The following is a 24,274-nucleotide window of genomic DNA, read 5'->3' on the forward strand; positions in this document are numbered from 1 at the left end:
TCATGATGATTCAGTGCAGCCTGTGGTTTTCCCCCCTTTGTCCCCGTACTGCTGCTGCTGGGCTGAACCCCACGACCTCACAGAGCGCTTTGAACCTCCCTCTGCGGCCAATCAATTGAAACTTGAATATTGTGACTTACTGTTGAATAATTACATTTGATACGAAGTGATTATAACTCACTTGTGTTGAGGGAGTGTGTTTGGTGCAGTGTGATCACGCTGCTATTTTGAAGTTGCTTAAGGGACTTCCAGCTGTTGACTCATAGGAAACTAAATCCAAAATAGTTTGTCTCAGTTGAGGTTATTATGAGCCTCAAAGTCATCAGACACAATTTCAACAAATTAAGAAATCGCTTTGCTTACTAAAAAAACGATTTTATTGTCTGAGTGTATAGCATGACTACAAAAACGTAGAAAGGCTTTTTTCAGAAGTTATTGTAACAGGACATTTGAATTGGTAATAATGTGATTTACTGGTCGGGTTTTATAGGGTTTGATGGTTCAAAATCTGAAATCCATCTGTTCATGTTTTACTGCAGATATGTCTCAAAAGGACAAAGAAAGAAAAAAAGGTTTAAAATGTATTTTCTGTTCTTCTCGGGTAGAGAAAATTCATTAGCCTCATGAATTATGAAATAAAAAGAAATTACAAAAAACAATGCTATTTGATACAACACCAGGAAGGAATATAAAAACAAAACACAATGCATACAATGGATGACAAATCAGAAAGCAGTATAAAGTGTAAATCTGTCATTTAAGTGAGATTATTCTGGAATTTGTTTTATTTTCTTAATTCTTCCAGATTGCTGTACACATCGGCTTGTACTCCGTGCAATTCCTGAACAAATGAGCAACAGAAAAATAGGATTTTTATTACTTATTACTATCTGACTAAATATATCAAATCATTTGTAGTGAATGAATGCATAATGATAACATAACATGTGCTTCTGTTGTTCACCTGGTAAGGAGACTCAGGGATCTCTGCCATCTTTCTCTTTGCCAATGAAGGTTCTTGCTTCGGTCTACCTGTGGTGAAGTTCAACGAGACAAAGGGAGAAGTTACGATGGTTAAGAGCTACACCTCCACCTCGCTCCACTGCGGTCACATGTCCTCTTCCTTTACCATTATTGGAATCACGGTTGCTTCTTTTCCTCTGGTAGAGGACCAAACAGAGCAGGGAGAAACAGCCGAGGAGAGTCAGGGCGATATCACAGGAGAGGATCCATGTCACGGAGCCCATGTCTATCTGGGAGCAGGAGCTACAGTCTGTGAATACACACCACAACCAGTGCAGGACTTTAGCAGAGGGCTTTTCTTTACATGCAGCCCCTGGAACAGAAGCAAGCCATCCCATTTCAAACAATAGTTGCAGTAGGCCTATTAGTACTAATAGAAGTCCTTGTGTGTGTAAAACTACTCACCGATCAAGGAGTTAGCGTCACAAAGAGTTTTAGACATGTTTTTAAGGGTGTAATTAGGAGACTTTGGAATGTTTTTAGATCCCTCGTCGTCCCAGGAGATTTCTCTAGGAGCCCCTTTGTGTGGGTCTGAAGAGTCAAGTTGGAATCCAGAGACAGTACATGGACACTAGGAGGATCCTAGTTTATATATCAAGCTCATACTAGGAGGGGCCTAGTTTATATATCAAGCTCATACTAGGAGGGGCGTAGTTTATATGTCAAGCTCATACTAGGAGGGGCCTAGTTTATATATCAAGCTCATACTAGGAGGGGCCTAGTTTATATGTCAAGCTCATACTAGGAGGATCCTAGTTTATATATCATGCTCATACTTGGAGGGGCCTAGTATAGGAGGGGCCTAGTATTTGTACTAGGAGCCCTTGATACTTGGTGAGAAACAAGGAGTGTGATAATATCACGCTAACATGGGTCTTACATCGATATATAACATTTATCTAAAATATGATATATATAGCCGAAGGAATTTTTTACACAGGTATATTTTTCCTTCAATCTTATCCTTAAGATATATATTATTTTCTAAAAATGTATTCAGATAGCTCCAGAAATATGTGCAAAACACATTCACACACCCGTGTTTCATAATCTGAGAACATGCACAAAAGTTGTGCGTTGGTAAACCCAAATGTGAACTAATGCATCAGAAGTTGCACATCTGTGAAATATTTCCTCACAAATGAAATTATATAGATCGCTATGTTCAATGAGCATTTTAATGAGCGAGCACAAGTCCATTGATACAACTGCTCGAATCTGCTGCTACGATTCCCAGCTGTTGTTTCTCTTGCGGATACTTTTGCAAAACGTCTGTGGTACAAGTGTGGCAAAAGTTATTCGTATCCGTATGAAGCAGATCGTCCGTGGGCGGGACAGAATTGCAGCATTAACCAATGAAAGTCGCCAGCAGGGGGTGCATTTTTCAAACTACACTGGGACCGTCCAAGCAAACTCTTACTTTCTGGAGTCTTGAAAGTAGACAAGAGGGCATCCTACACGACGGAGTTGGGTATCTTACATTATGTCAAATTAAATTACTTAGTTCAACTGAATTCCCCCCAAATCATTACATTAACATGCCGCAAGTGTCCTTCAATGTATTTTAATGGTCTGCTTGGATGGTCCCAGTGTAGTTTGAAAAATGCACCCCCTGTCGGCGACTTTCATTGGTTACTGCTGCAATTTTGTCCCGCCCACGGACGCTCTGCCTCATACGGATACAAATCCCTTTTGCTACACATACCACCGGTACCACCTAGACGTGTTGCAAAACTGCCTGCAAAAAATAAACAGCTGAGACTTTCAGGAGCAGATTCGAGCAGTTGTAAAGATGGATTTGTGCTCGCTCATTAAAATGCTGAATCAACATAGCGTTCTATATCATTTTATTTGTGAGGATTTTTTTCACAGATGTGCAACTTCTGATGCATTAGTTCACATTTGGATTTACGAATGCACACATTTTGGGCATGTTCTCAGATTATGAAACACGGTCGTGTGAATGTGTTTTGCACCAACTGCGCTGCAATGATTGTAACAAAGGTGTAAATTGCATGACTCTTTGAAGTTGTGATGCACAGGATAGGATTTGTGCACTGTACGTTCACACCAAAAGCTGTAAAATATGCAAAGTCGCCGAAAACGCAACGCTGTCAAAAATATTTACAGCTCATATGCTCTTGCGATTTTGCTTTTCCATTTAAAGGAGCCGCGCTTTTTGCCTGCACGCTCGTAGTGCTGATGCCAAGCCACAAAAACACAAGATATGCATACATTTGGTCAATAGAAAAAGAATAATAAGCATAAATACATGAAACACTGAATAACTAATTAATGGAGCGATTGTTTATATGCTAGATTATGGTTTAGTTGATCGCTATCGTTTGTGTGTGTGTGTGTGTGTGTGTGTGTGTGTGTGTGTGTGTGTGTGTGTGTGTGTGTGTGTGTGTGTGTGCGTGTGTGTGTGTGTGTGTGTGTGTGTGTGTGTGTGTGTGTGTGTGTGTGTGTGTGTGTGTGTTGTTTATTATGGAAAAGTTACGCTCAACGGGAGCATTTGTGCCAGGCAGACACACGGCAAACAGACAAATTGGAAATATTTCTTTGTGCGGTATCTCCCTGCTTTTGAAAAGCGCGCACATCTCCACCCACCACTCGTCCGCTGGTTTCCATCAGCATTCCACTGTGCGAACATCCCTTTAGCGTAATGCGGATTGCGCATGCCCTAATACATTTTTGAAATCATATGCTGGATGCTTTATTCTTTCTATGTGTTTTTTAGTTAATGATCGGGCAATAATAAGACCACGTTGGCTATGCAATCGTGGACAAATACGATGCCCTGCAATAGCCGCAATTATTCTCTCACGCACCATGATGAAGGATCAAATGTGTGGTAGGAACTAAGAACTAAAGTTCTCGCGTATGTTTACTGGGACACGCCGGCGAGAGACATCTACATTCCGATTGGCTGGCGGTCATTTACAGCCGAAACGCTACTAGCTCATTTGCATAGAGTTGAGCTGTTTTCAACTCTCATTTACAGCTTTACAGCTTTAAATCCACCATAGCTCAAGCGTTTTATCGCTCCTAACGCTTTATCGCTCATGTCTAATAGAAGGTGAATGGGCGTTTATCGCTCAAAACGCTTTACAGCTTTTGGTGTGAACGCACACACACTTGTGAACTAGTAGACCCTATTTAGTGTTTAGAATGGTTGAAAAAATATTTACGACTTCAAATGTACTGTTACACATTTGTGGCTTTAGAGTACACATGCAAAATCTGCAGTTACAGGTGCTAAAGACTTTTGCTACAATGATACCTTCATAACAGTGCAGCACCCAGGGAGGTTTCAGGTGCCTCGCCCAAGGCCACGTCATCCTAGAATGATGAAATAGGAGAGAGACTACTACTCCCCCGACCTGTCGGGATTCGGACCGGCCGTCCTCCGGTTACTGATCCAACTCCTTAACTAGTAGGCCACGGACGCCCACAAACAGAAATGTCAAACTCATCCATGTTTAAAATCCATCCAGGGAGATCCTGACATCCAACTTCTTATATTTCTGTGTTAACATGGGAAGAGAAGAATCTGTGACAGACCTTTCAGTGTCTGTCTGGTTGGCTGCAGCTAGTTAGCTGTGAGACAGTTACACAGCTACACCAGCCTCGTGGAGGAGAGGAGATCTGGTTTACCCATGGCTGCAGATCTAGGTTTGTTGTGACGTCTACAACTCTACTTCTTCGGATGTCTGTTGTGATGTCCACTGCTCTACTTCTACTGATCTGTTTGTTGTGGCTTCTACTTCTTTACTTCTTCAGATCTTTTTTTGTTGTGATGTCTACTGCTCTACTTCTATACATCTATGTTTTTTGTAGTGTCTACTACTCTACTTCTCCAGATCTATGTTTGTTGTGATGTCCACTACTCTACTTCTCTAGATCTATGTTTGTTGTAATGTCTGCTACTCTACTTCTACAGATCTGTTTTCTGTGATGTCTACTGCTCTACTTCTCTAGATCTATGTTTTTGTGATGTCTACTGCTCTACTTCTCCAGATCTATGTTTGTTGTGATGTCTACTGCTCTACTTCTATAGATCTGTTTTCTGTGATGTCTACTGCTCTACTTCTCCAGATCTATGTTTTTTGTAATGTCTACTGCTCTACTTCTCCAGATCTATTTTTGTTGTGATGTGTCTACTGCTCTACTTCTTCAGATATGTTTGTTGTAATGTCTACTGCTCTATTTCTGTATATCTATGATTGACTTCGTAGACAAACACAAAGCTAAATCAAAACTAACATAGGAAGATGCATTCTCATTCACGAAATTAAATTTAACCTAAGCATTCTCATTAGCTCAAAGTGCAGAATAAAACATCCAGAAAGCCAATACAGCCACAAATGTAATAAAATAACAAATTACATTTAAATTGATTGCCAGCTAAGTCTCAACAAGAGTGGCGAAGAATGGGAGAGTGTGTACAAATTCAGGGTTGTTTTATTCAGTCAAGGAGATGAAACAAATTGAAGGTCTGTATTCAAAGTTTGACTTTGAGACTTGAAAATAGACATAAAGTCATCCATATATTTATTTAATGTATTGACCTTTTTTGCTCATTTAACAATCGGCAAACAAACTTCCAAGACAAACTTTTTTAAAACGTACATACAAATATTTACCTAAGCTTTAATATTTAAATGAACAGATTTGATAGATTTCTGGATCTGTTGGAAACAACCTTTCAGGATAACATCTGAAACCGCTCACTTATATCTCAACTGTGACCTGACATTCATGTACACCTTCTGGTCTGTGAAGAAAAGAAAACATGAAAGAAAGGTTATTCAAAAGTTGAATGCCAAAAGAGTAAAACATTTGGCCTCCACCGATACATTATAGCCTCATATTTAGAAAACTCCTTAGTTGCAGTGGGTTTTAAATAATTGATTGAAATCTAAATCCAACACAAATTGGGGACAAAGTGCATTTGGGTTTAGGACATTTTTTCAGTTGGCCTAAATCCTAAACCACAACCAATCACACAAAAAAATCTATAATCGCAAAAAAAGCATTGAAGTACTGTCATTATAAAACCAAGCCCAATATAAGACCTTATTTTATAAAACCAAACCGTACCCGTCGCTATCCTCTTCTGGCGACGAATGGCGTACATAAACGTGGCGATGACAAGGCAGAGAGTCAGCATCACGTCTGCACCCACGAACGCTCCGATGTTCCAAACACTGATGTTATAGCAGGACCCTGGCCCACACACACACACACACGCACACACACGCGGACAATCAGCCCATACCCTTCTTCGTGCAGTTCATTGTTTGGCAGATCTAAGTCAATAGCAGCCATAAATACCTGATTTCGCCACTGCAAGTTCTGAGGAGAGAAAGAGAGGGCATTATGAGGTCTGGCCTTGGAGAACAAAACCTCTTCTGCTACAGCTGCAGTTAAGTTTCGTTTTTTACTGCAATGGTGTTTTGCACAACTGAGCAGTGTGCGGTGTGCGGTGCGTGTGGGTGTGTGTGTGTGCGTGTGCATGTGTGTGCGTGTGTGGGAGGTTGAGAGACATAGGGATCACAATAAATGCACTTATACACTATCAACATTTGTTTCCCATGCAAAAAATGCTTTTTTAAATTTTAATTTGAGAAAAAGAGGGGGATGGTTGAGAGAGAAAGTAAAGAGAGTAGAGAAAATCTAGAAAAGTGTGAAGTGTGTCAAAGCAACTTACTGAAGAGTTGAAGGAACAGAACAAACGCATAAGAAATATTTGTTGCTGCCATTTTACATGTCATCACTTTTGTTCTGGGAAAATAGAAACAAAGCAATGATTACATCCATCTATCTATCTATCTATCTATCTATCTATCTCTCTCTCTCTCTCTCTGTCTGTCTGTCTGTCTGTCTGTCTGTCTGTCTGTCTGTCTGATACTTGAAGTAAAGTTTAAACATACAAATGAATAATGACTCATACACCCAGCCGCGAAAGTTATAAAATAATTATTTAAGTGAAAAGTTTACCAGAACAAAATACTAATCTTAACTAAATACTAAATACACAATATAATCACATTATCTAAAATACAAACAAAAGATCAAACTAAATAAAACCAACTCATATTTTTTAACAAAAGTGAAAGCTATAAAGAAAAGGCAACTCGTGGTTGAAAACCAGAATGACTAAACTAAATATTATCATACTTGGTGAGGAAAAACAGAAACAGAGCCTACCTTGCCACGTCTTCTGAACTCTGAGTGTGTTGAAAAGGAAACACACTTCATCGTTTAGAATGACATCAGAAATGTCATTCTAAGTTTCCTCTTCCGCCAAATAGGTTTCAAAGCTGCATAACGGTTTTTGCCCGTTGCTTGAACACGTTTTGCAAAACTTGGCTCATTGTGTCAAAACTCACACACAAGCAAATAAGACACAACACTGACAAATATATATCATTCACATCTATTTCAAATTGAAACTCTTCTATCGAAACCTAACAATCCTATGTCACAATGTCACTGATGACAAAATGATACACACTTGTATCATATTAATACGCTTTCAGATCAGCAGCCACACACTCGTCTACTTTATATAAAGCACTGCAATCTTTCATGTTCACTGTTTTTATTCACTTCCAGAGAAGGCACGTTTTCACAACAACCAAAAAATCAAATACTCAATACTGTATATTGCAGTACGATACTTTACAGTGCAATAAATTCAGTTTAAGCAAAAATAAAACAAAAATACAGTTTTTTTTAAATTGCTTGAACACATTTTGCAAAACTTGGCTCACTGTGTCAAAACTCAACACACAAGCAAATAAGACACAACACTGGGAAATATATCATTCACATCTATGTCAAGTTGACACTCGGCTTTCAAAACCTAACAATCCTTTGTCAAAATGTCACTCTGATGACAAAATGATACACACTTGTATCATATGAATAAACTTTCAGATCAGCAGCAACACACTAGTCTACTTTATATAAAACACTGCAGTCTTCCATATTCACTGTTTTTATTCAGTTCCACAGAGGGCACGTTTTCACAACAACCAAAAACTCTAATACTCAATACTGTACATTGCAGTACAATACTTTACAGTTCAGTAAATTCAGTTTAAGCTAAAATATAACAAAAATTAACCAAAAATACATGTACTGTACATACAGTTTTTTTCAATTGCTTGAACACTATAGACACATGCTTAGACCAAAGTAACACAACTTGAAGTTTTTGTTTCTATACCTTAAACACATGTAACCATTCCTTAAACAAAAGCGCTGCTTTGCACTTTAGTTGCAATTGTGCAACACACTTGCTCCTGCACACTACACACTATTTCATACATAAGACACTTAATTCAAAAATGACATCTCATCGTACCATTGGGAAAACACATCTATTCAAAATCCTAAACACATTGGTTGATTGGAAATACTTACATACACACCTGAAAACACTTTCTTCCAAAACTGAACACCAATCAGCCTTAGTTCAGCCATTTTGAGAACTTTGCAATCATGGATGCAGGAAGAGCAAGAGGCAGAGGTAGAGGAGGAAGAGGAGGACAGAGACATAGAGGAGGACGTGGTGGAAAAGGCCGTGCACGGAACATTATTTCCGATGACATAAGAGCAACTTTGGTGGACCGAGTCATAAAGCATGGTCTGACTATGAGGGAAGATGGGCAGAGAGTCCACCCTAATCTAAGCCGTTTCAGTTTCATCCATAGTAAGGACATTCCGACTGGAAAACAGGGATGTCTTCAACTCTCTACTTTCTACTCTACTCAGACTGTATCTAGAGTATTTGCAGTACTGTACCATATCACATGTACTGTATTGCAGGGTGGCTAATGCTCCTTTTTGAACAAAAGTGGTAGTTTTGTGACATACTGTGATTGCCTACATTGAGATGTTTCAGTACTTTCTATGGTATATACAGTAAAGTACAGTATATACAGTACTGTAAAAAATAAGCAAACCAATACAGTAACATTTTGTGGTTGCTTTTTTCTATAGAATGACTAGAAGACCTTCTGGGGACGGACGCCAGCGCCTGTTCACCCAACAGCAGGAACTTGCCATTGTGGACCTGGTCAGAGCAAACAATGCAATCTGTCTCAACCAGCTACAGCAACAAATACTGTAGATAGAGAAGTATTCAATAACATAGAGCGAGTAAGCATTTCCACTATCAGACGCATCTTGGTAAAGCACCAAATTGCCATAAAGCAATTGTACAGGGTCCCATTTGAGAGGAACAGTGTCAGGGTCAAAGGACTTCGACCTGAATATGTACAGGTAAGTGTTACAGTCCTTAACATTTACAATACAGTATTGGTGTCATCCAGTTACAGCTGAATATGTGCCATTGTATCAGTACTACATAGATACATTCAGGGAATTACCAGGTACCTGTTTGATGGGGTGGGGGTTCTGTTTGTGTAGTACTGTAGTTGAGTGTTTGGAGTAATGCCATCCAAAATATGTATTGCATGTATTTTGTTTTGTTACAGAGCATCTTGGAGATGGATGGAGCTGAATTTATTCTCAGCCTCATGAATTTATTTACATTGATGAGGCTGGATTCAACCTCAGCAAAACAAGACGACAGGGTTGTAACATAATTGGCCAAAGGACAATTGTGCAAGTCCCGAGGCAGCGCGGGGGAAATATCTCATTGTGTGCTGCCATAAGCCTTCAAGGGCTACTGCACCATCAAACAAAACTAGGTCCCTTCAATACTGAACATATAATAACATTTCTGGATGCACTTCATGATGCAGCTGAACAGGACAGATCAGAGCAGCCCAGGTTTGTTGTTGTCTGGGATAATGTTTGTTTCCATCGAGCTGTTTTGGTCCGGAACTGGTACAACAACCATAAACAATTTGAAGTCGTACACTCGCCATTTCTACACCCTATAGAAGGCTTTTTTTTGGCTTGAGGTTGTAGTGTATATGACCGCCAACCACATGCCCGCATGCCTCTTCTGCAGGCAATGGAACGGGCCTGTGGGGACATTGAAGTAAGGTCAATCTATGGACAGGTTCAGCACACAAGGCGAGGATCCATAAGGCCACCCACGCACAATTATCGTGTTTTTCAATTGCTTGAACACATTTTGCAAAACTTGGCTCATTGTGTCAAAACTCAACACACAAGCAAATAAGACAACACTGAGAAATATACCATTCACATCTATGTCAAATTGAAACTCTTCTATCAAAACCTAACTCCTTTGTCAAAATGTCACTCTGATGACAAAATGATACACACTTGTATCATATGAATACACTTTCAGATCAGCAGCAACACACTAGTCTACTTTATATAAAACATTGCAGTCTTCCATATTCACTGTTTTTATTCAGTTCCACAGAAGGCACGTTTCCACAACAACCAAAACATCTAATACTAAATACTGTACATTGCAGTACAGTACTTTACAGTTCAGTAAATTCAGTTTCAGCAAAGATATAACAAAAATTAACCAAAAATACACAACTGTATTGTAAACAGAAAAACAAGGCAATTGTGCGTTGGTTGGCTTATGGATATACACTACATCCTCAAGCCGAAAAAAAACCTTCTATAGGTTTTAGAAATGGCGAGTATAGGCCTTCGACTTCAAATTGTTTATGGTTGTTGTTCCGGACCAAAACAGCTCGATGGAAACAAACATTATCCCAGACAACAACAAACCTGGGCTGCTCTGATCTGTCCTGTTCAGCTGCATCATGAAGTGCATCTAGAAGTGTGATGATATGCTGGATATTGTAGGGACCTATTTTTGCATGATGGTGCAGTTACAAAGGCTTATGGCGGCACACAGTGATATATTTCTCCCGCGCTGCCCCGGGACGTGCACAATTGCCCTTTGGCCTTTTTGTAGCTGGCTGATAGGTGTTCAGTTTTGTAAGTAAGTGTTTTGAGGTGTGTATTTAAGTATTTTCAATTACCCAATGTGTTTAGTATTTTGAATAGATTCCCAATGATATACTGAGATGTCATTTTTGAAGTGTCTTATGTTTGAAATAGTGTGTAGTGTGCAGGAGCAAGTGTGTTGCAGAAAGGAGAAAGTGTGTTGCACAATTGCAACTAAAGTGCAAAGCAGCGCTTTTGTTTTAGGAATTGTTACATGTGTTTAAGGTATCGTAACAAAAACATCAAGTTGTGTTACTTTGGTCTAAGCATGTGTCTATTGTGTTCAAGCAATTGAAAAAAAACTGTAATAACAAAAGATGGTCGTACAAAACTAGTAGGCCAACCAAAACACACTTAAAATGGTTACTAGTAGGGTCGATTTCAACCAAAACACACTTAAAATAGTCACCAATAGTTTCTACCAAAACACAATTAAAATAGTCACTCATTGTTTGTAACAAAACACACTTAAAATATTCACTAGTAGGATTAGTTTCTTCCAAACCACACTTAAAATAGTCGGCAATAGTTTCTTTCAAAACACTTAAAATAGTCAACAATAGTTTCTACCAAAACACACTTAAAATGAGTTTATACCAAAACACACTTGAAATAGTTACTAGTAGGGTTAGTTACTACCAAAGCACAAGTCAGGAAACATCCCGTAGAGCCAACGAAATATATATATTGTTACGACCCGGCTCGAACCCGGCAGACAAACAGCGATTGAATCTAAGAAAACTGGGTTTATTGTAACAAAGGTTAATCAAACCGGTGAATGGGGGCCATGCTGCTAGCCCTGGCTGGCCCCCGAGTGAGTGAAGCGTCCCAGGCTTTAAAGGCAACAGCAGGTGCCAGGTAACGAGGAGAAGGAGGGGCTGAAGGAGGAGCTCCAGGAGAACTGCAAAACATGGAGCAGATCTGCACATAACAATATATATATATATATATATATATATATATATATATATATATATAAAAGGTAGCTGCCTCATCTCTTCTTTTTAGAATGAGTTTGAAATTTGTGCTTTTGGCAAGAAAAATTTGAAATGACGTGTACCAGATCACGAATGAATAGATTAAAGGATGTGACAGTGTCACATATTTCCGTGGGACTGGGATTATATATATATATATATATATATACAGGGTGCGATTTGCCGGTGGGGATGGTGGGGATTATCCCCCCCTCTGGTTTACACGTCCTACCCTCTGCTGAATTATTTTTATCCTCGGTGGGGATAAAAATTATCCCCCCCACCCAAAGTATTTTCACCATTACATCGTAATAATTAACAACCAAAATACACAGGGTCCGTCTTCATTTTGAAACATTTTAAAATGTTTCTCAAAATTATCCCCCCCTCTGGTTTTTTCACAAATCGCACCCTGATTATATATATATATATATATATATATATATATATATATATATATATATATATATATATATATATGCAAGTCTGAACACATCAAAACAACGTGGTTCAAAATGGGCATGTATTACATTTCTGTGGAATAATATAATTAGGGGAGCAGCACTCATCTGTTTTTTTTTATTCTTTCTTCTTTCTTTCTTTCTTATTCTCTACAAACTTTGGGACCTATCTCCTTCCTCATTTTTTTACCTAGAGACTCCATTCCAATTTTAAAATGTTCAGCTTGGAATTGCGCGCTTCTTTTTATTCCGTTTTTTTATTTTATACCTTTTAAAATATTCGACTTTTAAAACACTATTTTTTTTATAATGGAAGTCAATTGTGGGGGGGCCCTTGTGGGGGCTTGGGTAAAGGGGGGTGTCATAAATATTTGACTTGTTAAGCCCTTTGAGACTGTAATGGTGATTAAGGGCTATACAAATAAAATTGAATTGAATTGAATTGGAGGATAGCGGAGCCGTCCGCCCATTCTCTGACGCTTACTACTTCAGACTCTGTAACTTGGTCAATATTTTATCGTTAACCTTCATTCAAAGGTTTAACAAATCAACACACTTGTATCTTCAATATCTGGAAAAAGAATTTCGATTACCTTTATACTTTTTCAAAATCACAGTTTAAGTTCCATGCCATCTTGTTTTCAGTTGGATTGATTTACGCTGACGTTAAAGCGCGTGGACGTTGTCAGATTGGGTGATTTTTCCCGCCCAATTGGACTACTTAATAACGTTAGGCTGGAAAAATCAGCATTAGGCGAGCACATACAATTTCTCTGGTTTAAAAAAGAAATGGCGGGATTATTATAATTCTTTCTAAAAACATCAATCAATACCATTCCTTTCATATGGCATATTGTTTGTGCAGCTAGTACCACTATTACTTCAGCTAGGCTACTACTACTTCTTTAGCTACTACTAAGCAACTACTACTACTTCAGCTTCTATTACTACCATTACTACTAGTACTACTACTACTACTACAGCTAGTACCACTAATACCTTCCAGCTTTGACAGTATTACAGTTTAGCTTCCAGCTTTTGTAACAATGTATTTAAGCACTTTTCTATTTCAGATAATGCAATTCAGCGTCAGTTTTCGATTTAATCTTTTAGATTTTTCAGCAGTGCGCTGCAATACATTTGACCTTCAGATTCTTCAGTTTAATTCCTTTTACATTTCTGCATTTTTATCAATGCTTTGCGCTTTTCATTCAGCTGTCACTTTATTTGGTCCAACCATTGAACTGTTTACTCCATTTAGACTTTTGAACTCTGTTCAAATCCCTTCACTTAATTTAAGCCATTTAAAATGTATTTACGTCTTAATCTATGTGGTTCTATTAAAACATATTTTCTACCTGACTTTGTACTACAGCACTCACCGCATTTTCTGCAGAAATGCATTTTCTAGTTAAGTATGGTGTTATTAAATAGAACACATGGAGTAAATCACGTTCAGTCACAATTCCAACATCTTTATCAGTCTCCCGTCAAACAGCTCATTTAGCATGTTTCAAGTTCACTATCCCTGTCTTACTTTGTCTGAATGGCTCTCATCCTCTCATCCTTCTTTCTGTCCTAACTTTTTAAAATCTTGACGGGTGAAATTATTTCCATAACGTTCTTAAAATGATCTGTATTTGTGAAGATAGTGCACAGATGCTTATAAGTAGATTAAGGCAGAAGCCTATAGATTTTGAATTGGTCATTTTGATTATTTAAAAAAATATATTCTTTCTTTATGTCTTCTTTCTCCGTTTATCACGTGGAAGGACGAAAAGGAAACTTGTCGAAAATATAAGGTTTACCAAAGGGAGGGAAGCAGAAAGAAAGGTCGGAAACTTTCAGCGACAAGTGAATGTGGGCGTGGCCCATACTCCGTCTTGTCGATATATTAACACCATGTGTGGCAGCATGGAGCAGATCTCACACAGTACACACACACTGAGGCATCAAAGAGACAACGCTCTGACCTGGAACACAGTCGGCAGCTGAAGACAGAAGATGCACTGGGAGAAATGTGAGTCGACATGTTATTCATTCAACTTCTTTGTTGACATGTGTCTCTGGGTCTCAGCTGAGAGATGGCTCACTGCAGGAGCCCGGGTCTGAATATATAGGCTAATGAAAAACATGCTTAGGATTCATCTTGTTTTTGACATGACATTCCAATTAATAATAATAATAGTAATAATAATAATAATATTAATAATAATAATAATGATGATGATGATGATGATGACGTCAATCTGTTAAAATGGCCAATTGGGGAAACCCTGACGTAGCGCTGCCGTTATTTCACTTCCCGTTTTAACAAGTGTCTGGATTTCAAAATAAGTAATAGTTAGTTTACAACTTGTATTTGGATGGGGTGAATACAGAATCGTTTGCAGGCGACATTCTTTTTGTCGTCCACTCGTTTATTTCCCTCGGTCGGATTACAGTAAGAGAACAGCGGACCCGGTTTCGTGAGTGTATGCAAATCCTTGGGGTGAAAGTCCGGGAAGCACCGCTCCTGTTATGGCTTCTCATCGGTAACCTTTCTACCAAACGGGTCAGGGGACCAGCGTGGAATCCCCTCCGCCCACGGGCGGCGCGCTGGCCATGGCTTTACGCACTACCGCGAGCTACCTTTACGCCGTTTACCTTACAACTCTCTTACCTCACCCTTCCTTACCGCAAACTACTGGGCAGGCTTCCCTGTGACCTTTAGCAAATGTTACCTCGGTCTCTCCCGACTCTCTATCACGTTGACATTTGATTCTCTTAAATGTCAGGTGAAGTGTATCTTCACATGTTCTCTTCCCATCACAGGCTGTGTGTTAGACCCTTCTGTGTGTAGGCAGAAAACATCTTTAGTATGCGTGACTAATCAATGGCATTTACTTTAAAAGACTGAGCAGGGAGAAGGGGGGATTGAAGTCGGACTTTACAATTGATCATCTCATATGCATAACAGTGTCACTCCCATTCTATAAACTATAACTATGAGTCATGAATAAAAGATCTCTCTCCAAAACGCTTAATGGACGAGGAGCGTTCATTGTGTCTGTCGGGTTGAGGATCTGTGTTTAAAAGAGCCTGTATTGACCACCACTCTTTAGACTATAAATCAGAATAACTCTTAAAATAAAGACAATAGCTAACACTGAAAATGCAAAGTTGATTTGAGGGACAGGATTACGGTATCATATATTTCACCAAGAAATATTAGTTTTTTCAACAGAAACAATCGATGAGATTTTCATTTTTCATTTTTTATTAAACCCAGCACGTCATCATTATTATTATTTTTCGCTGGACCATAAACTTCCCCCTCTCCCTCTGTTTCCTTGGAGATAAAATGGTGGATAACATATCTGAGAGTTATGACTCTTCTTCATTATTTATTAATGATAATTTGCCTACCATGACGATATTGTTGTTAATGTGATGCGTTTATCAAATCTTTATTCTATTAAAGTGTCATACAGAGCAGGGATGGGGGAAAGAAATCCATTTGTGTGGGATTTGGATTATTTGCTTCCGCAATACTTCAAAAGTACTTCTGAAGTATGTATACATTGTGTCAAATAATTGCCCAGTCCTATTAAGGGGGATATAGTCACTACTGGTCACTTTCCATTAACAACATTCTGTTCTGTTTATATACATTTAAACAATAACCTGTAGAACACAACAAAAAATCGTAATATCGCAATATTAACTAGGGATGCACGATAAAGGTAGGGTCTGATAAATGACCGTCGCTTATTGTATTGTTTCGGTGCTCAAAACTCTGTAATTCGTATCATAAGGCCCCTGCCGGTTGCCACCCTAATACACACCGACAACCGAACACGTAAACAAAGACATGTGTCTGAATAGAAACGAATCGGGAAACTCCTGTAGTCCTCGAAATGAAAAGTAGCATCCTACACATCACTGCGCCTGCACTGCTAACGTGAACAGTTCAACCCCTCTGGTTAAACACCAGCATGTGTGTACGGAGGGGGGGGGGGGGCGCGCTCTATGTCAGCACGAGACCACAGGGCTGATGTAACCTGGGCAGGAAGGGCTGGGGTTTTGCATGGTGAGCGTAACGGAGCGAGAAAGGAAGCAGAAGATGAGCCGTGGTGACACCATCCTAGGAGCTCCAGTGTCTCGTGGAAGAGGTGTCTCGGTTCTCTCCGTGGTTCCACACGGCGTGGAAAGGTGTCGGCGGCGTTCACTTTCACCCTCTCCAAAGTCCCAGGCTCTCAGACGTACCTTAGAAGTGGTCTCTGGGGGCACGATGATGGAAATGCCGTCATGGTGTGATCATGCTGAGAGTAGGGTTGAGCTAGTGATCATTCCTCACCCGTTACATCCTGAAAACAAAGATCATAGGTACACAACATAAACCTGCAACAGTATAGATCCTAATTCTCTTGTGGACCTCATCTTCTGAATGTCATCTCAAGTGGATCTTCATCTTCTAAATGACATTATGTCATGTGGATATTCATGTCCTGAATGTCATTATTTTCCTGTGATTCCTCATGTACTCATTCTCCTGTGATTCTTCACGTCATCATTCTCTTCTGATTCTTCATGTCCTCATTCTCCTGTGATTCTTCATGTCCTCATTCTCCTGTGATTCTCCTGTGATTCTCCATGTCCTCATTCTCCTGTGATTCTCCTGTGATTCTTCATGTCCTCATTCTCCTCTGATTTTCCATGTCCTCATTCTCCTGTGATTCTCCTGTGATTCTTCATGTCCTCATTCTCCTGTGATTCTCCTGTGATTCTCCATGTCCTCATTCTCCTGTGATTCTCCTGTGATTCTTCATGTCCTCATTCTCCTGTAATTCTACTGTGATTCTCCATGCCCTCATTCTCCTGTGATTCTCCTGTGATTTTCCATGTCCTCATTCTCCTGTGATTCTCCTGTGATTCTTCATGTCCTCATTCTCCTGTGATTCTCCATGTCCTCATTCTCCTGTGATTCTCCTGTGATTCTTCATGTCCTCATTGTCCTGTGATTCTCCATGTCCTAATTCTCCTGTGATTTTCCTGTGATTCTTCATGTCCTCATTCTCCTGTAATTCTCCTGTGATTCTCCATGCCCTCATTCTCCTGTGATTCTCCTGTGATTTTCCATGTTCTCATTCTCCTGTGATTCTCCTGTGATTCTCCATGTCCTCATTCCCCTGTGATTCTCCTTTGATTCTCCTGTGGTTCTCCATGTCCTGGATCCACAGCACCGAAGGAAAAGCTGTGCTACCCTCTGCCCACGGTGAAGGAGCTCCTGGAGCAGAAGAGGAAGCGGGAGGCTCTGTGTGAGGATCCTTCAGATGGTCAGTCCTGCTCGCTGGCAGGAACCAGCCCTGAGGCCTTCACTGCACCGCCGGTACGACTCGCTACGCTCCCTCACTCACATACACACTCACTCCCTCACTCACGCAATCACACAGTCACTCACTTACTCACTCACTCACTGACTCACTCAGACACACAATCACTTACTCACTCACTCAATCCCTCACGGCGGACTGACTGACTACCTGACTGACTGACTGACTCAGTAGTATTCACTGGATGACCAGGAGTTGTCAGCCTGTGTGTGTAACCCTCTCGTTATTCTGCCGGCAGAGCTCCTCAGCAGCCCAGTCCACGAGTTCTGCAGGTAAGGAATGGTTCCACTAGAGAAGGTATCAGGGAAGGTATTAGAGACACTGTTCCCAAAAAATCAAACCACCGCTAGAAGAAAAGTGAAAGTGAAAAACGTGTTTCACGTCTAGTGTTACTATCAGTCTTTGACCTGTGTGTTGTAAACATACAAGGACCCAGTCCGTTTGATTCTGGTGTGTGGGACCCATTCTGGAGATAACCCATGTGACCGCCCCCCCCCCAGGGGCCCCAGCCGGCTACCCAGACATGGCCCTGAGCGAGCAGCAATGGGCCCCATCAGCAGAGAGCTACTACGGCCCTGGGCCTCTGTGGACCGCCTACCCGGCCCCTCCCAGTGGCCCCGCCCCAGCCAGCTACAGCCTCCCGCTGGAGGGATATCAACCCACCACCATGCCCCACACATACGTAAGCCCTGGCCTCAGCCTTCACAGAGGGCCCCTTCATAGAGGGACGCTGCTAGTCTAAAACAATGTAATATTGTATCATAAGTACTAGGGTAGTCACTGCGCTCTTATTGTGGAGCCATCGTGTTTCTAGTTCGACTGTCTGGATCGTGGATCGCCTTAATAGCAGCAGCCGAGGATTGAAAGCTTCCACAGAAATGTTCCGATGCTGAATATTTACACTGTCTTACAATAGTAGTAATATTACAAAAGTCAAGGTATTGAATCGTATGACAATAGCACAAAAGTAAAATCATTGTGGTTAACGCAATCTTGTTTTAACGCAATTAATACAAATGATGCATCAACGGGCGTCGTTTTTTACTTTCATTTTGAAAGGTTTTGCCCACAGATTGTCAACATTCATATCAGAAATCATTTTTGTTTTTCAATTAAATTACACTTTCAGTAAGTGACCCACACTGAGTGAGTCAATAAAACTCCCTCAAGATCGCTTGGCCTACTTTTTGCTCATTAGGTATGCTTATGTGGTATGAAGGATAATTTGTCATTCCATTTGATAATCTCATTTAATTGAAATTGGAGTGGATTTAAAATATAATTTTAAAAGTGTGATTAATCGCGAGTTAACTCACCATACTACGCGACTAATCGCAGCCTAATTGCCCAGCCCTAATTTTATTACAATAGCACTTAAGTTGAAGCACTGTATTTTATTACACTTTTACTTATGTTACAGTATTATATTGTATTAGACTAATACTTACGTGGCAGTATTGTATTTGATTACAATAGTACTTGCGTTACAGTATTGTAGATCTGTATGTGACTGTATTACTACTGTAGTATCAACCTTCTTTGTATCGCGTGATGTGTGACTTACTGAACAGTATGTTATCATCTCCCTCCTCTCCTCTGCAGTGCTCTGCTAAGGATGCCGGTCCAACTCCCTTCTGGCCCCCAGACGTTGCCCCAGCCCCGGGCCCCCAGCTGGACCCTCAGATGCTGGCGGAAGCCCGGCAGATCGTCCGGGAGATGGACTACACCCAGCAGGATGAGGATGGGGACACGTGAGTCTGCCGGCCTGGATACATGATGTACAGATACATTTTCTATAGAATCATGATTTATAGATACATGATGTATAGATACATGATGTATAGATACATTATCTATAGAATCATGATTTATAGATACACGATGTATCGATGCATTATAATAGATACATTATCTATAGAATCATGATTTATAGATACATGATGTATAGATACATTATAATAGATACATTATCTATAGAATCATGATTTATACATACACGATGTATCGATACATTATAATAGATACATTATCTATAGAATCATGATTTATAGATACATGATGTATCGATACATTATAATAGATACATTATCAATAGAATCATGATTTATAGATACATGATGTATTGATACATTATAATAGATACATTATCTATAGAATCATGATTTATATATACATGATGTATACATTATAATAGATACATTATCTATAGAATCCTAATTTATAGATACATGATGTTTAGATACATGGCATATAGATACGTGACATATATATACATGATATAAAAATCCATGATATATAGATACATGTTATGTAGATACATGATTTAAAGATACATGATATATAGATACATGATATATAGATACATGTTTTTACCCATGGGTAAGAGGACCATCCTCTTGCACCACTCACAACTCTTAGAAGACTCTAGAGAGAGAGATGAACATCACGCCGTGCATACCTGTCCTGTGTGAAACATTGTTTTACACATTGTGGTTTGATTTAAAGGTCACAAACTAATCATTGGTTCCTCATTTTTCGATAACGGCCAAAGTAACAGCGAGATGTAAATGTCCTTTGAGAGAAATCCCGGTTGTGTGAGTGAAAGTATGAGTCAGCCGTCTGCTTTACAGATTAATAGAAACTCTGACTAAGCACTTAGTGCCTAACCCCGGCCGCTATCAGCACAGGGGGCTCGGGGGACGTCGCTCAGAGGGGTTTCCGCCGTTCGTTTCTGTCTTAGGTTTCCCTTTCCCGGCCACTGAGCCCGAACCGTGTTCTCGTCTCCGCAGGATCCTGCACATCTACTCTGCCAAGGGCCTCCGGGAGTGGGCCTACGCCGCTGCTGAGAAGCTCAGGGCCCTCGGCCGTCTGGATGCCAGGGAGCACAAGGGCAAGGTGCGCCCCTCCCCGGAGAGTCGAAAGCCTCCGTGTCCTCTCTGCGAGAGAGTTGTCTAACAGTGCGTTTTGTGTCCCAGACTGCTCTGCTGGTGGCCGTGACAGCCAACCAGCCCCAGATCGCCCAGGACCTGCTGGCGCTCGGGGCCGACGTCAACGCCTGCGACGTCAACGGGCAGACGCCGCTGCACCTCGCCGCCAGCAGCGGCTTCCCCGCCGTGCTGCAGGTAGAGTGGGAGTAGAAGTATAGTAGTAGTAGTGGTAGTAGTGGCAGTGGTAGTAGAAGTGGTGGTGGTAGTGGTAATAGTGGTAGTAGTGGTTGGGTACTGGTAGTGGTGGTTGGTAGTGATAGTGGTAGCGGTGGTGATAGTGGTGGCTGTACTCGTAGTAGTAGTAGTAGTGGTAGTAGTAGTAGTAGTAGTAGTAGTAGTAGTAGTAGTAGTAGTAGTAGAAGAAGTAGGTTTTGTTATTAAATGAACTCATTATGCTTCATGCAGTATTTCAACAGGATGAAATGTGTTTCTTTAGGTCATTCTATCCTCAGGACTCGCTGTGGAAAAGGAAGCCTGCAATTTTGAAGGTATTGATATCAATTCAAAGAACTTGAAGAACTTATGTTAAGCTATGTGAGAGATACCCGTTAGATCACAAGAACAGTGAAATGTTATATAGAGCTTTATCCAACTGTTACCAGTATAGCCAGAGGTGGTGTATACCCAGTAGTTTCTCCAGGTGTATTACCAGTAGTTTATCCAGGTGTATACCCAGTAGTTTCTCCAGGTATATACCCAGAAGTTTATCCAGGTGTATACCCAGTAGTTTCTCCAGGTATATACCCAGAAGTTTATCCAGGTGTATACCCAGTAGTTTCTCCAGGTATATACCCAGAAGTTTCTCCAGGTATATACCCAGCTGTCCACCCAGGTGTATACCCAGTAGTGTCTCCAGGTATATACCCAGTAGTTTTTCCAGGTATATACATGGGTGTCCACTCAGGTGTATACCAAATTGTTTCTCCAGGTGTATACCCAGTAGTTTCTTCAGGTATATACCCAGTAGTGTCTCCAGATATATACCCAGTAGTTCCTCCAGGTGTATACCCAGTAGTTTCTCCAGATGTATACCCAGTAGTTTCTCCAGCTATATATTCCCAGTAGTTTCTCCAGGTGTATACCCAGTAGTTTCTCCAGGTGTATACCCAGTAGTGTCTCCAGATATATATACCCAGTAGTTTCTCCAGGTGTATACCCAATAGTTTCTCCAGATATATATTCCCAGTAGTTTCTCCAGGTGTATACCCAGTAGTTTCTCCAGGTGTATACCCAGTAGTGTCTCCAGATATATATTCCCAGTAGTGTCTCCAGGTGTATACCCAGTAGTGTCTCCAGATATATATTCCCAGTAGTGTCTCCAGGTGTATACCCAGTCGTTTCTCCAGGTCTCCACCCAGCTGTGCCCCCAGGTGTAACCCCTCCCCTCGTCCCAACAGGTATGACCCCCCTCCACTGCGCGGCGGTGGCCCACTGCGCCAGCATCAGACCCCCGTCCGGCTCCAGGCCCCGGGACCCCGGCCTGCAGACCGCCCCAGTGGACCGGCTGTCCTGCCTCTACCTGCTGCTGAATGCAGGGGCCTCGCTGCTCAGTCAGGTATCGGAGGGCTGCTGAACCCTGAATCAGCCTGTAACCACAGGCCTGCTCATCCCTTAATCAGCCTCAGTCCGGTAACCTCAGGATTGCTGATCCCTGAATCGGCCTGTAAACTGAGGACTGCTCATCCCTGAATCCACCGCTTGATGAATGGCAGACATTAAAGGGGTTGGGGTTGGTGATCACTGTTAGAGGGCGATGGTGGGTCAGTGTAATAGTAATGGGTGGTATACAGATGTGGTTATTGGTGGAGGGTCACTTACTAGCAAGCCTTAAACCTCCAGGATTCTGGCCCCAGTGTAAAAGTGTTTCAGGCCTCTTTAGATTAACGTGACTCCCTGCCCATCCGTGCACCTAATACCAGAGCTACAGCAACTTGATATTCAAGTCAAGCCAATTAGTTTGAATAGTTTTTTATCACAGCCCAGTCACACAGCACTCAGCCACTTTACATGAACCCCCCCCTCAACCCTTAAGGCCAAACTAAATCCCAATGGCACCCACACTGACAAAATGGCAGTGTGTGTGTGTGTGTGTCTGTGTCAAAACTAGGAAAAGAGGTTGGTCGTGTTATTACATTTTTTTGCTTGTCTTGCACAATACGGTATAACACATACTACTGTTCTAGGCTTTTATCTGGATGCAGTTAAACAGAGCCCGGCAGATTTATGTAGCTGGGTCCTGAGTGAACAGTGGTACTAATCATCATAAAACCCGCAGCATGAGAGCAGTGCTCTCTGCGTTTCTCCATCCGTCGCTCTGCGCAGTTTGTTTGACCAAACCTTACCTTCTACTTTCTACCAGGAGATCAAAAGCAACATGACGGTGCTGCACGTGGCCGTGAAGGAGGGCAACATTGAGCTGGTCCGCTACCTGCTCAGGATCCCTCTGCCCAACATGCAGCACTTTGTCAACATGAAGGTTTGCCACCGAACGCTGCAGAACAAAACACCGTCACTTCATCGCACTCAAAATTCAGGGCTTTTTATCGCATGCGGCCCCAGATATCTGTACTGAGCTGTGTCTCGGTGGTTCCCCCCCCCCCCCCCCCCCCCCCTCATGCACAGGCTCACGGCCACACGGCTCTGCACATGGCAGCCAGTCTCCATGGCAACGCGCACCAGAAGGAAACGCTGCAGCTGCTGCTTCGCGAGGGGGCGGACCCCGGCGTCCGCAACCAGGAGCACCTCCAGCCCGCCCAGATGCTCCAGAGAGGACCTGAGGGGGAGCAGGTGAGCCCTGAGACCCCCACTAAACCAGAGACCCCCCCCTAACCCAGAGACCACCCTCAACCCAGAGACCCCCCCTAACCCAGCCCTACAGGGACCAGAGCCCCTCCCTTCTGCAGTAAAGACATTAAATGAAGGCTCATTTTTCCCTTTCTTTCTTCAGCTGAAGCTCCTGCTGAGGAGACGCGGAGCCACTGCCAGGCGCCCAAAGTCCTCCTCTCAGGACCAGGTATAACCAGAGCGCCCCCCCCCGCGTCCAACGTCTGCCCACCGCGACCCGTGGACGGTCGCCGGCGGACCACGCCACTCGTGGGTCTAGGCGGGGGAGTTTGGAGGATCTTCTGGAGCTTTTCGTATGTGATTATTGTTCAGTTCGAGAACAAAACAAGGTTGCCGTGTGGGTCATTATGAATATGAGTTTTATTAGGATTACTTATGATAGAAAGGCTTTTTGACAGGTTTTAGAACGAAGGATCTTGGAGATGAGTTCAGTCCAGAGCTGTTCTGCTGAACGCTGTTCTGCAGGAGAAACGTTTAGAAGCTGCGTTTAAGATAAAGAACCAAAAGACACCTTGGAAATGGGTTTGAAACATGTTTAACATGTCCTATCAAGAATTCAGATCTGGTCAAATTGGTTAGCTCCAAGATTTGTGGGCGAACCAAAGCATAAATAATTGCACACTCTGATGTGTCTAAGTCTATACGGCGTTGATTTCTTTGAAATTGTTCTTATGACTCATATTAGT

General features: G+C 41.5%; 1 protein-coding gene and 1 long non-coding RNA gene across 2 annotated transcripts; one reads left to right on the top strand and one right to left on the bottom strand.

Moving 5' to 3' along the window:
* Positions 1–5,469: 5,469 nt before the first annotated feature.
* On the bottom strand, positions 5,470–7,286 carry LOC307084874. Its single transcript, XR_013812331.1, has 5 exons — positions 7,237–7,286; positions 6,737–6,810; positions 6,361–6,381; positions 6,127–6,252; positions 5,470–5,800 (listed from the first exon to the last, which is right to left on the bottom strand). It is a non-coding gene; the product is annotated as an uncharacterized lncRNA (long non-coding RNA).
* Positions 7,287–16,599: 9,313 nt separating this feature from the next.
* Positions 16,600–24,046, top strand: nfkbid (nuclear factor of kappa light polypeptide gene enhancer in B-cells inhibitor, delta). The gene is made up of 12 exons (XM_079747113.1): positions 16,600–16,750; positions 17,605–17,753; positions 17,996–18,029; positions 18,258–18,439; positions 19,360–19,508; positions 20,547–20,652; positions 20,733–20,879; positions 21,181–21,232; positions 22,142–22,299; positions 23,104–23,220; positions 23,367–23,531; positions 23,692–24,046. Exons 4-12 carry the CDS (start codon positions 18,281–18,283, stop codon positions 23,761–23,763), a joined length of 1,125 nt encoding a protein of 374 aa, XP_079603239.1. The 5' UTR covers positions 16,600–16,750; positions 17,605–17,753; positions 17,996–18,029; positions 18,258–18,280; the 3' UTR covers positions 23,764–24,046.
* Positions 24,047–24,274: the final 228 nt, after the last annotated feature.

Source organism: Pollachius pollachius, assembly GCF_949987615.1.
Source record: "Pollachius pollachius genome assembly, chromosome: 1".
Classification (NCBI taxonomy): domain Eukaryota; kingdom Metazoa; phylum Chordata; class Actinopteri; order Gadiformes; family Gadidae; genus Pollachius; species Pollachius pollachius.